Genomic DNA, 15569 nt, shown 5'->3' on the forward strand with positions numbered 1-15569 from the left:
CTGGTAAGTACTTTTTAATAGGGTTCTTAATTCTACTTGAGGCAATATGGAAATTATAGAAGACCAATTCATGCAGATATGTAAAAGCAAAGGAAGCCTTCAGAACAAGGAAATTAAACCACTGCAATTTCTAGTGTTTGTGGGAGAAAAAAAACAAACAATGGAGAATGTTTGGGGAGGACTGAAACTCCTGAGATGCTAGAATGCATTCCAAACCACATTTGCAGCAACAGTGCAAAATAGTGATGTGATGTAAACAGTAGTAAGAAAGAATATTGCATCTCAGCATATTTTCCAATATATATATAAAAAACTACTTAATCTAGCACTGTTGGAGACTAAAAACTTTATAGTCTTTATGCCTGCTGAAGAAGCTCTGCGTTCCAGCACAGAGTTCTGTCAGGCCTATTTAAAGTCAAGTTCAGACTACCCATGTGCTATACTCATATCTCTTGTTTCTCCTTATCTATTTCCTTCTAAAGGCCAGAAGAGAATTGTAAAAAAATGAGTTCATGCTATGTTAATAGTTAATACTCACTTGATAAGCAGCCAAAAGCTTTATTCTCAGTAGGCACATGCAGAGAGAGCACATGTATATACCATATCTATACATAAATATTCACACACATACATATACACAGTTGGACACACATTCTGTGGCATGGTTTGGGTTGGAAAATAAATAAATATCATCTACTTCCAACATTCCTGTGCTGGCCACCTGCAAGGCAGCAGTGTGGTCCAACCTGCCCGTGCCTGCACCACTGCTGTTGGTAAGGGCTGCTGGGGGACAAGGATGGGGCAAGTGAGTGCTCCCCTCACCCCTGTGAGGTGACAGGGTAGCCAGGGTCACAAGCAGGAGTGGCGTCCTCTGCCAACCTGTGGCACAGCTGGGAGGCTGATCTCAGTACTGCCTCTCACAGAATCACAGAATATTCTGACTTGGAAGGGACTTACAAGGATCATCAAGTTCACCTCCTGGCCTTGGACAAGCCTGACCCAAGAACTCCACCACATGTGTGAGAGCATTGTCCAAACGCTTCTTGAACTTTGTCAGGCTTGGTGCTGTGACCACTTCCATGAGGAGCCCATTCCAGTGCCCAACCACCCTTTGGGTTGAGAACTTTTTATCTAATATCCAACCTAAACCTCCCCTGACACAACCTCAGACCATTCCCTTGGGTCCTGACACTGGTCACCATAGAGGAAAGTTCAGTGCCTGCCCCTCCTCTTACCCTTATGAGGGCACTGTAGACTGCAGTGAGGTCTCCCCTCAGGCTCCTCCAGGCTGAACAGACCAAGTGACCTCAGCTGCTCCTCATACAGCTGTCCTTCGAGGCCCTTCACCATTTTGGTTGCCCTTCTTTGGACACTCTGTAGTAATTTAATGTCTTTTTTATATTGAGGAGCCCAACACTGCACACATGCCTCAAGGGGAAGCCACCCCAGTGCAGAGCAGAGTGGGACAATCCCCTCCCTTGCCTGGCTGGCCATGCTGTGCCTGAGGCACCCCAGGACATGCTTGGCCCTCCTGGCTGCTGGCTCAGATTCAACCATCAACCAGGACCCAGGTCCTTTTTGTGGCACTGCTTTCCAGCATCTCATTCTCCAGTCTGTACACACAACCAAGATTGCTGCATCCAAGGTGCAGAACCCAGAACATCCCAGCTCACTTCTCTTCATTAGAAATTAGAGGAAGAAGTTAAAGGAAAAATAAAATCAGTCCCCGCATCTCACAGTGACAAAAATATTTGGAAGCTTTGTGACAATATCAGGAGTCAGAAACAGGACCCTTTAGAAGAATTTCATGATGTTTCCATGGAAAGTAAACATTGTTGTCTTGAAAGGGGCTTTCATCCAGTGTCCAAGGAGATGATCCATAGTCAGAGTGGAGGTTATGTCTGGTTTCCTTCATACAGTAAAAGATCTTTCTTTCTCCTGTTCTTCTGTTCTTAGTTGTTGCAATTACTGAGACATTAAACATAATTTTTCCATTTGGGAGAAGTACATCAACATTGGAATATACTGAAGTCAAGTATCACAGATAACTTAACATTGCAATTTCTTTCACCATTGCCTAACAAGAAAAAAAGACAAATCAGGAGTCACAGTGTGAATGCAAGCAAGAGAACCTTGTTTCCTTCTTCATCAAAAGAATCAAGAGTCTGTTGATATTTAAAATTATTAGTAATGTTTAGCCAATACATGTTTAGCCAATACATGTGCTAACATCTTTCTAGACCTGTTAGCTTCAAACAAATCATTAGGCACCCAAAATACAGAGCAGGCTAGAGAGACTGGAGGAATCTATATTATGGGACTATGGATCTTTATCAATGATGGTTTCAACAATGAGAAAAGCAGCAGTTCCCAAAGAACCACAACTAAAAGCTGGAACTGTTCTTTTCTGCACTCTGATTAAGTACTTGTTAAAGTCTCTCTCTTCATATTCAGCAAAGGTTGCCCCTGATCAGTTCATGCAAGGTACTCTGAAGAGGAGGTGTTTTTTGGTTAAGATAGAAGTAGAAAACAAATCAAAAAATCAAGTCCAGTCACAAAAGCTCAAAAGCACTGAGATAACACAAGTAGTTCCCTATTCACACCACACCACATCATTATGCTAGATGAGAAAAGGGTGGGTGCATTTTTCAGGACTGGCCTGCACAATCAGAACAGAGTCTGTTCTAACTATCAGCTGTGGAAGAAGAGATTAAGATGGCTAGGGCCAAAGAGAACAGGCTTGCTCATTTTTTTAAGGCAGACTGAGAGGCATAACAAATTTCATCTATTCTCAGGCACAAGCATCTGAAAGACAAAGGGATTCAAAAGCCTTGAAGCTGAGGACTGAATATCCAACCTATCTTAATGAACTGAAAATGTCCAACTGGGACCATGGGTGCCTGTGGAAGATTTCTGCCTAGTTCTGACAACTCAGAAATCCTCTCATAGAGGGAAAGACTAGAGAATTTGACTCATTAGCAAACTATCATAGGCAGAAAACTCCGCATTTGTCAAATTAAAGATGCTTGGGCCATGCTAGTTAAAAATAAAGTCTGATGAGACTAGAAAAAAGTCTCAAGTTCTTGTTATGCTGTATCCTTAATTTCTTTTCAAGAACTGAATTACTACTATACAAGCATTACCACATGTGCCTGCCTCCAAGGGGAGAAAGAGGAAGTGACACACTCAGAAATGCACCCTCCTTTTACAATCTCCCACCCCTGAAAGGCTTCTGGAGAAGACTATTGACAGACTGAGGTTAAATGGTTTGAGAGCCCTGAGTGGGTGGACTCTGCCTTCAAGCCTTTTCCTGCTGAAACTGTCAAAAATTATGCTACATACAACAAAGGCTTTGCAATATGAATAAATGTCTTCCAGGCTGAAATGAAAGCCTTGAGAGACAGGCAAGTGAGCTGTACAGAGTAATGCTGAATAAGCATGATGTTCACAGTGCACCCACACACATACACAACACCCACACACACATGTACAATAGCATGTGACACAAAGGGCTACAAGACAAAAAATTTACCTTCACTAACTCAGTTTTGTCATCGTCCTCCCGATGTCGGTAAATGCACTGACTAAGAAGAGCATAGAGTCTTTCCATGCGAGATATACTGACATTCTCAGTTGCCACAATGACCAAATCCAGCACTCGCTGAAGCAAAAAAATGGAAATTGCAATTCAGGGTTGCACAAGATACATCCTATTTTCTTACATTGTTAAATAGAAGTGGCACTTCAGAAAACTGATTAAGTATCTTTAAGATTTAATTGGAGGAAGCAAATTAATATTCCACATGTCAGAGAAAAAGCTTACATTTCAGACAGGATTTTCTTACTCATCACTATATGACATCAGTGATCATAACTGTGATTCAACTACTTCTAGAACAGTGGAGAATGACACGATCCACTTTGTCACTGAGGAGCTGCCTCAGGGAAGTCATGGTTGCATTTCATTACAAATGCAATACAGGGCCCTAGAAAATGTATTTTTAGAAACAAGCCTACAGATCTCCCAGACAGAGCTGTGCCAGGTGGAAACAAGCATCTTTAGGTGCTCACCTCTCCCCCATTAGCTGAATCAGTGCTGTGACTAACATCAGTCAGCTCCTACCCTTCGATGAACTAGCACAGCAGTCTGTAAGAAATTACCAGTCTCTCACACAGTTCCTTGTGTTACCAAAGACATGAACGTGGTAATCTGGGGAAAGCAACACTAACAAGCTATCAGCAGCACTGCTGGGGCTGTTCAGTAGCTGTGTGTAGTGGGAGGCTGTATAGATGTATCTGGAGAGCAGCCACACCAAACAAAAATATTATAGCCTCACACCTGCTTGCCATCAGACTCAGCCTCCCTTATGTCAGCTATCACAAGATTTGAGTTCTACACCTAATATGAAGCAAATAAGTGAACACACATCCAAAGGAAACCCCCAAGAAAACAAATAAAATCAACTAAACAAAAACCCCGTACAAAACCAAGCAGATCCATTTTGGAGGGGCTCTCTGCTACAAGCAGTGAGTTCCAGTGACACCCATGTTATGGAAACAAGACTTCTAAAATATGTGTTTCATGGCTGCAGCCCTCTCTTCACAGCTGAAACACATATGAGCAGAAACATCAGTAAGGGCTCTACCCTACCACTTCTCCAGTCAGTAGGCAGTAAATTCAGATTACATGCCATTAGCATCCTGATTCTAGAAAAAAACCATGTAGCTTTTTTAATATACAAGCAGTCATGAACAACACAACCCCCTGAAATTTGCTTCCTCTGGAAGCCACCTTGGAAAGTTAATTCAACCTCTACAGTTCAGATCAACACTTAAAAATGTGACAGAAATTATGCTGGTGAGCCCTTTTACCAAAGGAACTTTCTCCCTGCACAAGGGAAACAACCAAGTAATACTCCCTCTCATCGTGGCAGGTAAACAGCAGCTTCCTCTGCTTTGACTGACCTCCAGAAATTCAACCCAGTAATTTCCTGAATTTTTCTTGTGGCTATATCACCTGGAGGGCAGGTCATTCTTCTACCCTCTCCAGTTCATGCAAAGGAACCTCCTCTTCCATCTGCAGCTAGGCCCATGTTTGATCCTTTCCCTGACTATACCTTAGGATAACAACTTCTATCCTACAGGGGACTAGAAAAAATGTGTAACTGTATGGATGTAAAATTCTAACACTGAATTTTGAAAGCATTTGAGAAAAGCAGATATTAGTACTTTATCCAAGACGATCTTTTGATCAACCTCCAAATTTCAGGTTTAAAGTCATCACTGCTAAAAATCAAGGTACTTTTCCAGGTCCTAATTAATGAAAGCATGCAAACAGCAAACCAAAATACCCATCTCCCCAGTCCATCATAAAAACTGCTAGCCAACAGCAGTAGCAGGTTGACAGTGAGCTAACTTAAAACTTAACAAATATTTTTACATTGAAAATTAGGAAGAGAACAGTCTCCTAAAATTCAGTTCACCAAAAGCAAAAGCAGCCACCAACACCAGCTCTGGAAACAACAGTCATTACAGGCTGAATTATTTCACAAGCTATATATCCCTCTCATTGTTTGAATTGGCATTGGTTAACAAGTGACTTAATTGACAACCATACAGGTAGCAAGAAAGCAAGCTACTTTAGTATCAACAAAATTGAAATTAGACTTACTCTAAGTTCAGAGTAATCCACAGACACTCCCTGTGTGTGAATTTTCTTTGCTTCTCCACATACTTGCAGTTGCTCATCCACTTGAGAATGTCCCACACAAGTTGTATGATGTACTTGTGAATCTGGAATTACACATATTTTTGAAATCAAGATTTCTTTATCTGTAATACAGTATCAGTGAATTATCCTGTACCTGGAAAAGACTAGCCCTCTGCAGTAACAGAGACAGAATTGTTATCCATTTTTTATTACAGAGAAATGCTTGACTTCTATCCTTCTAGCGCTGCTCAATAAAAACTAGGAACTCAGACATGAAAAAAAGCACTAGGGGAAAAAAGGCATGGTAAAACTAAGAAAAAATATTCATGCTGCCACTCCAGCACTGCACAGTAAACCTGAAGTTAAAAAAACCAAATATGGTCTAAAAAAGTAGTATTTTAGGTTAGGAAACACATCTACACATCTTACATTCCAAATATTAGGACATAATTCTTCTATTCCACAGGGTTCTCTGGGTCCACACTCTTTTAAGTACAGCTGTACAGTTTACACTTAGGCTGCTTATCACTGGGAAGAAACTTGTACAATTTGGTAGCATTTGAAAATAAGCTGTAGAATCAAAAAAAAAAAAAACCAGCCACTGTAAAAAACCATGGCTGTAGCCAATGTAACTACAGGAGAAACATCATTATGCAAGGAACACTGTGTGTTGATTTGAGAGAGACACAAAAGAAGTAACAGAATGAAATTCAAGAAGGCTAAAACCTAATAAATAGTGTAACCCTCCTCAAGAACAAAAAGGAGCTAAATTACCTGTTTGACCTTTCACTTACCACTTGAACCTGCATCTTCAACAGTTCTGGCTATTTGGCAATCTGGCATTTCACTCTCCTCTCTTAGGTCTGAACATTCAGGAAGCATGACACTCTTTTCTCCAGCAGGGGATTTAGCCACAAGGGTCACTCTCACACTTTCATTTTCTGTCACATTTTTCTGTTGTCCTTGAAGTACATTTTCATGTTCTTCAATGGGACTGTCCTGGGAGGATACAAACTGAACATTCTCCTTCTTTACTGAGACACTTGAAGAGTCTTCCTTCATTTTGCATTTTCTTTTTGACTTATCTACAAAGAAATACCAAAAAAACCGTAATCCAAAACATTCCCAAAGCAGTTCTTTCTTCAAAATGCAGCAGCAGCATCTTGCAAGGAAAATAACCACAGGAGCTTCAGTACCATCTCCCTGCGTGTGTCTAGAGAAAAGGTTGCAAGTTAACGAGATCAGTTCTCTATTAGAGATATTACAGGCAGGATAGGGAAAAACAGTTTCATGTATCTGAAAACTAGTTAAATATTCAAAACAGACACAGACAATGTTTGGAACTTCAAGATGTAGGTGCCATTAAATGTCAGTTGTGACATCAAGGCCAGGCTCTTACAATGTCATGCAGCCAGTGCAATTAATTTCAGAACCATACTGAATGAATGACCTCAGGATTTACCCCACAATTTGAAGCAGTACAATGAAAAATGCAATGCCTCTGGTGTGAAGAACCAAGCATCACAGGAACCTGCTTTTAGGCCACAGGAACAGAGAAGGTAGCAGTGACTTTAGCAACTTCTCCAAAAAAGACTGAATAAAATGCAACTAGCCATTAGAGCAGGAAGTACCAGTGTCCACAGGTGCTGTGGGCATCTTCCATTTCTCATTACACTTTGGGTTTGCTTTCTTACACCCGCAGTGCGAAGAACTGGGTCTTGTATGGCTGGTTACAAAGCATGAGACAAGTCTTAAAATCCTGAGCATCAAAAAACATACCTCTTTCCTTACGAGAGTCTTTAATTTTTTGGCAGCGTTGCTCAAAACCTTCATCCATTTCATTCCTCACTATGGAATATGCAGTATCACTCAAAGTACAAGCTTTGTGCCTCAGGAAATGATCTGAAATTTTTACAGCCAGAACTGAGCATTTTCTACCAGTCAATGAAACTCTTTATTTTGGTTAATTAGAATGACTTTTTTTTTCATGTGCAGGTTCTGAAAGATTATCTCAGTCTGTATTTTCAGAATAAAACCAGAAAAGTTATTATTTAAGAAAAAGCACTAGTTATCAATGAACATATCTATCACAATTCCATACCCAAACAATATATTTAATACTAAAACATTTACAACCTGGCAAGAAATGCTCTCTGGTGTTGTTTAAAATTGTCTAATGGGGCTCTTTAAATTTATGTGATACCATATCCACTGTGGGATTACTAAATTTCCACAGACAAAATCAATCAATTTATACATCTGAAATTTTTCCAAATTAGGCATAAAAATACACCCATACCTGCAGGCCCTTTATTTGGTTTGTACTCTAAAGCATTGCTACAGATTAGATCGATGTCCTTTAGAAAATCTCTTGCTGTTAAGTACTGGTGCATGTCAATCTTGGAGAGAACTGTCAAGAGGTCCATGGGCTGTTTAATGGTGTCCCTGTAATTGGGTGCCTACAAATTAAATATGCATGCTCTGAGATTTAAGCTACAAAAATTAATGACTTTCATAAAGTCAAATAAAGGACTTCATAAAAGACCCAAATATTTATAACACCCTCAAAGATGCAGAAAATAACCAGCTTCTTGAAAACAGAAAAGGTATTTCAGGGGTCTTTGGAGAGACAAACCAGGAGAGGGGGAAAAAAGAAGCAGGGTGGTCGGAAGCATGTGTGGAGCAGAGAGGGGAACTGGCAGGATGCATTTCACTTCCTTTTAGAAAATCACAGCAGAGAAACCTTTCTCAGTAATGTCATCTTGGATTCTCTTTGTTGTTGGCAGCAAGAAAAAAACTGCAGGATTTGCACCTTTGAAGCACCTGTCCTAAACATCTACTCTAGAATGAGATAACTGGACCCAGAAAAGTCAATTCCTTTACTTAGAGCTTAAAAGGAGCCTAATGACTACTTTAGATGATCTATATGTTTACAGGTTATTCACACCTTGGAAACTAAAGGAAAGAAAAAGAAAAGTGAGTGGATGCTTAGGGGAATGGGACTTTGCTGAAATGCACAGCTGTCTTAAAACTACAACTGACTTTGAAGTACATGCCCCGGCAGAGACTTATTCAATAAATTCAATGGGAAGTGTATGGGAGCAAGAAAAAATATTCAATGAGAAGTGTATGGGAGCAAGAAAAACAACAGCCCTCATGGTTGATTATGTACTGAGAAAAACCACAGATGAAACTGGAATAGTATCTGAAAATTCATTTGACAAACTGTTGCTTCTGTTCTCACAGAAACTATTTAATCAAAGAGCTTTAGACTTTATTAAAGCAGCTCTTTAGGTATTTTTATAAATATAAAGTGATCCCTCAGCTTTTTAGTGCTGTAACATACCTATGTATCCAAACCTTTCCATGGGCAAATTGTGTCGGTATTTGGTGTAACTGGCACTTGTACTAGACCTTCCTTGTAGATCCCTTCTAACTGAAATATTCTAAAGTTTTAAAGACCTTTTAGAAAGAACATAGGACTTTCAGTGAATACACAAATAATAAACATTTGAGAGTCTCAAGGAGTCAAGTAAAAGCAAAATTCACTTCTTTCTTCTTGGAAAATCAGAATAGTATGGTCCTAACATGAAAGATAAACCTTCCTAGAAAGAGCACAAGAACACCAAGAAACATAAACACAGAGGAATTATGAATACACACAGTTATAATGGCATTATAAGTCAATACTAACCTCCTCTGAGACAATGGGCTTTGTAAATATTTTGAAACGTTTGTCAATGACAAGTCTTTGAGCCACATCTCTTAAGTAAATCCTGAGTTCACGCAATGTATCCTCTTCCTGCTCTTCCAACTGTCTTATTTCTTCCTCTGTCAGCTTTCGAGGCTTAGGTGGTGGTGCTACAGGCAGCACTTCCAAAGGCTGGCAAGCTGAATTGAATCAGAAAGTTGTAGGTAGTTGATGGCACTCATATACAAGCACATTCATTAATAGAAAATGATCACCAAGCAAATACTGTATTAACTGTTAACATAGAGTTAACAAAGTATTATATGTAGAGTATCCTCCTCACTTGTGTTGGTTTTTAATGCAGGAGGTTGAGCAGCTTGCTTCATAACTAAGTCCTCAAAAAAACGTCTTCTCTCAGCACAGGTCGGACGCGGGATTCTGAAAACTTCTTCATATTCATTATTAAACAATGCTTTTATCTAAGGCATGAAGAGAAAATATACTTCAGTTATACAAGGCCATGCACACTTCTTATATTCTCTTCCAAACAAATTAGTACCTCTCTGAATTAAACTGAATACTTATCTGGGCAGACTATAAATTGACAGTTATCTTTGTGGCCTTAAAAGACTAGGTTTTTATAGCATGGCAATTTCAAGTGCCTTTTCTAAGGATCACATTCTAGATTTTAAACTCCATGAAGAAACTGAATGATAAACAACTGAGAAAGGAGTGACTGGGGATTTACCATCCCCAAGGCTGCTTATTTTCCATTTATGTGCCTTGCTGTCCTTTGGCTTGAATCTTTATGGCAGCTACAGAGGGAAAATGGCAAGGCTCAGAGGAAAAGTGCTGGCTTTTTAGTAAGGTGATTGGGCTTTCTCTGGTTTTATTTTCAATTAATTTAAATGAAGTGTCTCAATTTAAATACTTCCAAGTTGTATTCCATTTTTCTATTTCTACTACCAAAAATTATGGAAGGGATTTCAATCTTTATTTTAGAAGGCAGTTATTAACAGTATGAAAACTTCTGTTACTCAGACAATATAATCTGAGCAACACATTCACATTTTGAACACCTTCCTTTAATGGGCAGTCTCACATGTCTACAAGGCTTAGCATGTCTTCTTGAGGAATTTTGTTAAAGAATACACCTAAAAATTGATTTCCAAGTTGCTTAAACAGAAACTGAAACTTAGCTTTCTAATATGTTGAGTTCTCACCTCTATGAAGGAAGCAATTTTTTTAATAAGCTTACATTTGAAATTACATTCCATCAATAACACTGTGACCTCTGTATTTTTTCAGCAAAAATATATCTGACTTTTCAGTAAAAATCTTTTCAGAAAAACAGTCTTTCTTTCCTAGCTACTTTTCAAGCACCACACTCTTCACTAAGGACACAGCTAACCACCTTGAAACCACCAAAACCATTGTTGGAAGCAAGTCCATACATCTGTCTAATAATCTTGAGTATGTGAGAAGGGAGAAAAAGCTGGATCAAAGTCAATTTTTACTCAGAAAATATTAGGCAAATGCTTTCAGCACTGTTTTGTCTAAGCAAGTTTTAAGGGGCTGGGTTTGGATGCTTGAGTAACAGCTACGAATTTGCTTAAGAGAGGCATGTAACTCTAATGCTTCAGGAATTATAAATTATCAAGGAATTGAGTAACAAAGGAAGAAAAGTATCGGCTGTAATACCTCTTCTGGGAGATCTCTCAGTTGTACATTAGATGTTGCAAGGAATAAAACTGGAGTAAACCTTGGGATGTTCTGCAGTAGTGTTGTAAAAACAGATCTCAGCGTAGTTCCAATAGTGTCCCACCATGAAGGGATTTGTGGGACATATATGATACTCGGTGCTGATCTCTGAGCTTCTCTCATCAACTAGTAAAATGAAAGGTTTTTTGGATAAAAGAACTCCACCACATACAACAGACTACTAAATAAGTAGATAGCAGTGAAACTACCTTATGAAATAAGTATAAACACAAGACATGAAGACAAATTGATAAAATACTCCTTAATAATCAGGTAAAATTTGCACTTTGACTCCAATATGGACATTTTTATGCAGAGAGTAACAGATTTGAATCTCTGCCTGATTTCAAAACTACTTAGTTATAAAATAACTCTAAAGAGCCTAAGAACTCCTCACTCAGTGTAGTAGTGTGCCTAAAAAAACCCAAAGCTAACTCTTCAGCAAGATGTATTTGCCTGGAGAAATCACTACACAACTGCAGCTACATAATTTTCAGTTCAGAAGGGACACACACCCAATTCAGACTGGAGCACAGGCTCAACAAACAAAGGTGTATGTGAAAAGATGAGGGCTAACACAGTACAAAGTGCCTGGCTATAATTCATAACTTCAAGCACATTTTATGAGAGGTGACCAGTCCTTAGACTGTCTGAAGAGCTAAATCACTCACTGCCTCTCATTACCAAACGTGGGCTTAGAAAAAACACAAGCCACTGCCTACAGATGGCACCTCAATCACAGAAGACAACTCACATCTACTGCATGAGGGAAATGGAACAGTCCTTTCACACAACAAACTTCTCCATGCACCACTTCAGATTAACAATCTGAAAAAGACTTGCTCCTCCTATGTGACAAATGAGTATCCAGTCACATAATGTGTCTGATCTAACTTGTACAGCTCTGAAATGCTGCTACTAGAGATAACAATATTTTAACACAGTGATGCCAAAAAAGAAAGTGGATTTACTGCCCAAAAGTAAAAAAGCAAAACAGCACTACATTGTTTACATTTCCTTTTCCTAGTTAATGAAAACTCAATACCATACAAATCTAAGTATTCCATGAATTTTAACACTTTTGCTGCATGTACTGCAGCATTAAAAGCTGCATATGTAAAAAACTCCAAACAAAGAAAAAATTATTTGCCTCAAAACCTTGGCTGCCCTACAAACAATTAAAAAAAGAGGCTACAGAATGTACACTGACATGCTGTCAGGTCGATGCAGAGCCATCTACTGGTAGCACAGACTCTTAAGAAGGAGCAAAACCAACTTTCTAAATCCCCCATGAGACCAGCAGGATTTCTTGCCACAAAGAGAGGTTTATCAGCAGCAATTCCCATCTTCCTGAGCTTCTAGTAATGTTTTCCCTGTTACATTTCAAATGGATAACATGGCTATGTATAAAATCCTTACGTGGTGTCATTCTATCGGAAAAGTGGATTTTCAGACAAAAGTAAACAAAACAGCACGTTTAAATCAGGCCACTTATATTGAAAATGACTTTTGCTTACTTCACTAGTTTATACACTAATCCTATGAGACTAACAAGAAAAAAAGCTACCTGTACACATGTTTCATCTGGTAATGTGCTAGCAAACAAAGTTGGTGTATCTAGTGAATAAATTGGAAACTTTTCCAGGGAATGTATTACTGCAGCTGCCAAATCAGAAGCTTGCCCAGATCCTGGCTCTTCAATTAGTAAGAAGCGTGGCCTGTAAGATGTTGGTTGGTCACGAGGATTTCTACAGCAATAAGTAGAAAACAAGTTTAAAAATGAGTGATGAATAGGAAAATAGACATTAATTTTTTTTCCTATGCACTTTGTTTTGTAAATACTCTCCCTGTTCCACAAAATAATAAGCTGGCCTATGAACAGGAAAACTATCAAGGCCTACTTTCTCATAAACTGGTACTTTGCCTCTGCTAGAAATCCTGCCAGTCCCCAGCAGATCTGCAACTCTTTTGGCTGGGTTTAAGTAACAGCTCTTAAATCCCAGAGTGGGACTGTCCAGCCAAATACGCACACAACAGTTCAGTTTGATGGGTCAGGGCAATGTACTCAGAACAGGAGTAACCAGCTGAACCTTCACACTTATGTCTGGCAAATATTGATCACCCCACACACACCCTTCAGCTCCTTCATCTAGCATCCCTCACACCAAACAGTTTACACACTCAGCTGTCTTAAAAACAGAGCCATAACAGGGACAAACGTACCTGCTGAAAGTGAGGAATTCTGCCTTCTTGTGATCACATGTTTTATGAGTCTGCTTTTCTTCAGAGATTGATGGTGATTCCTCATCACTATCAATCACATAATTTCCTAAAATAGGATTTAAAGAGAGGAGAGGGTTGTTAACTTTCCTGCATAGTCCATCTCTGTCTTGCATTAATACACCTTCAAAATCGGTGCTGAAAAACACTTCTCTTGTATTTCATCCTTTGAATGCTATTTCCTGAGGAGTTCATTCTACCACAAATCAAAAGAGAATGCACAAGTCTCTACAAAGCTGTCCTATGTCCCATGATTTGCATCAGGTATTATCTCTCTGTTGACAAAAACTTGTGAGTTTTTCTCCTTAGAATAAAGATGGTTAGGAACAACTTATGTAGCTCCCAGACACTTGAAAAACATTTCTCCTGCTTTAAACATTTATTTGAAAAGACTTGGTAATAATTTAAAGCTTAGGTTCCTCTCCGCAAGCAATAAATGTGATGTTAGCTCCTGTCAGAAACAGGGTCTCCAGCAGAGAATGTGTAGTTCTTGACTGCTTTTGCATGTCACTCACAGCTCCCACCCAGCACTGGGCACACACAAATTATAAAATTGTGCTGCTAGTACATCTGAGTACATTTGTGTATGTTGATTACCCAGATCACAAGCTTTTGCTCTGGCAGATTTTAAAACAAGTGGATGTAGATGTTCTACCTTGCTGTTGGTCCTTCTTTAGTGCAAGCTCAGCATGGGGAAATACTCTCTGCAAGGTTTGTAAAATCCTTTCCAGGGTGTCTTCTAACAGTGGCTTTGAAATAGCTGATAGTGCTTGCCCAGGGGAAGGCACAGCCCTCCGTGAAGCTGGAACAGTCTTCTGCATGGCCATGGAAAAATCATTTGCTTTTATTTTAATTGAATCCATGTTTATCTGCAGTCTCTGTCTGCTTTCGTATAGCTGAGGATAGCGATGCCGCAAAGCACAGAGACCAGTTTCGGCACATAAGGCTTTAATATCAGCACCACAGTATCCTAATAAACAAAACAGGAATCAAATGTTATGCCAATCTCAGACAAAACAGAATTCTAGGCCAATACTTCTAAAGGGCAACACTGAAAGACTTTTTATGCAGCCAAAAATTACCAGGCTAAGAGACAATTTAAAGAGTAGCTGCACCACAGAAAAGTTATGTTACATGCCTCACAGCCTAATATCCTGCACTTAGGCAGCAGCCTGCTGCTCAAAACTTTGTTCCTGGGAAAGATGTCACAAACCCATTCAATGTTCTGAGAGACAAAAAGAAAATTGAAATTTGCTCCCATGCCAAGTTTCTCCTCACTGCCTCCCTCTGCCACAAGGTACAAGAGCTCGAGTGCTGCCTGCTACAAGCTCAGGTTCCCTAGGACTCAAGCCACATGTGGCAACCCACAGTTTTCAAGCTCACCAACACATTCTTCAGCCAGCTCTTCAAGTAAGTGGTCCGATGGCTTCGGCTTCCAGTCTCGTGTGTGAATTTTGAAAATTTCTTTTCTTGCCTGGAAACAGTTGCATTTTAGTTTGCTTTAAGTTTTCTTTTAAAGGAACAATGACAACACAAACCCACAAAATCCCTCATACCAATACAAATGCTTTTCTTATCTGCTAAACCTTTTAGTATTTTAAATTTTAAAATACACTGTCTGCTTCTTCAAGCAGGAAATTTAAGAATTCTGAACTTGTTACATTAAACTCTTGCTGGGGGCTGCAGTAAAGTAAAAGGCATTTACATGTACCATAAAGGTGAGTTTTCCCATGTGTGAGACCCAATGATTCCAAAGAAAAAAATCATTGTAAAATCTTTATTTGCAGTGTTTTCATCAAAGAAAATTCTCTCAAATTAAGTAAAATTTCATGAAACTTTTAGCACACAGATTAATTATGGCAGATTTATAGAACTCTATCACAGTAGAGAATCATGCATTAGATCTTTTTAATGGCACCTCATCTCCTCTTCCTGAAAGCCAATGAAAGCTGGAGAAAAATATTTGTGCACTTTTACTAGTTTTTAATCCAATAAGCCTTTTTGTCCTTTTTCCAAGAAGTGATAAGAAATATCAGAGACAGCCAGTGAGAAAACACAAAAAAGAGGTCACCAGTTTTGCATGCTATCTCCCGCCTTTCAATCTTTTTATTTTACCCATTTTTATAT

General features: G+C 39.1%; 1 protein-coding gene across 1 annotated transcript in view; it reads right to left on the reverse strand.

Moving 5' to 3' along the window:
- Positions 1 to 2038: 2038 nt before the first annotated feature.
- LOC135442939 (ATPase family AAA domain-containing protein 2-like) overlaps positions 2039 to 15569 on the reverse strand; it is a 28074-nt gene continuing 14543 nt past the window's right edge. Inside the window, exons 8-21 of the mRNA XM_064703211.1 lie at positions 14826 to 14916; positions 14097 to 14412; positions 13386 to 13511; positions 12730 to 12910; positions 11103 to 11288; positions 9745 to 9880; positions 9405 to 9601; positions 8010 to 8169; positions 7486 to 7612; positions 7342 to 7427; positions 6505 to 6795; positions 5672 to 5793; positions 3533 to 3661; positions 2039 to 2077 (exon numbers count right to left, since the gene is read on the reverse strand). Coding sequence (XP_064559281.1) covers positions 2039 to 2077; positions 3533 to 3661; positions 5672 to 5793; positions 6505 to 6795; positions 7342 to 7427; positions 7486 to 7612; positions 8010 to 8169; positions 9405 to 9601; positions 9745 to 9880; positions 11103 to 11288; positions 12730 to 12910; positions 13386 to 13511; positions 14097 to 14412; positions 14826 to 14916 — 2187 coding nt within the window. The remainder of the gene's footprint in view (positions 2078 to 3532; positions 3662 to 5671; positions 5794 to 6504; positions 6796 to 7341; positions 7428 to 7485; positions 7613 to 8009; positions 8170 to 9404; positions 9602 to 9744; positions 9881 to 11102; positions 11289 to 12729; positions 12911 to 13385; positions 13512 to 14096; positions 14413 to 14825; positions 14917 to 15569) is intronic.

The sequence above is a fragment of the Zonotrichia leucophrys genome, chromosome 2 (genome assembly GCF_028769735.1).
Source record: "Zonotrichia leucophrys gambelii isolate GWCS_2022_RI chromosome 2, RI_Zleu_2.0, whole genome shotgun sequence".
In the NCBI taxonomy this organism is placed as follows: domain Eukaryota; kingdom Metazoa; phylum Chordata; class Aves; order Passeriformes; family Passerellidae; genus Zonotrichia; species Zonotrichia leucophrys.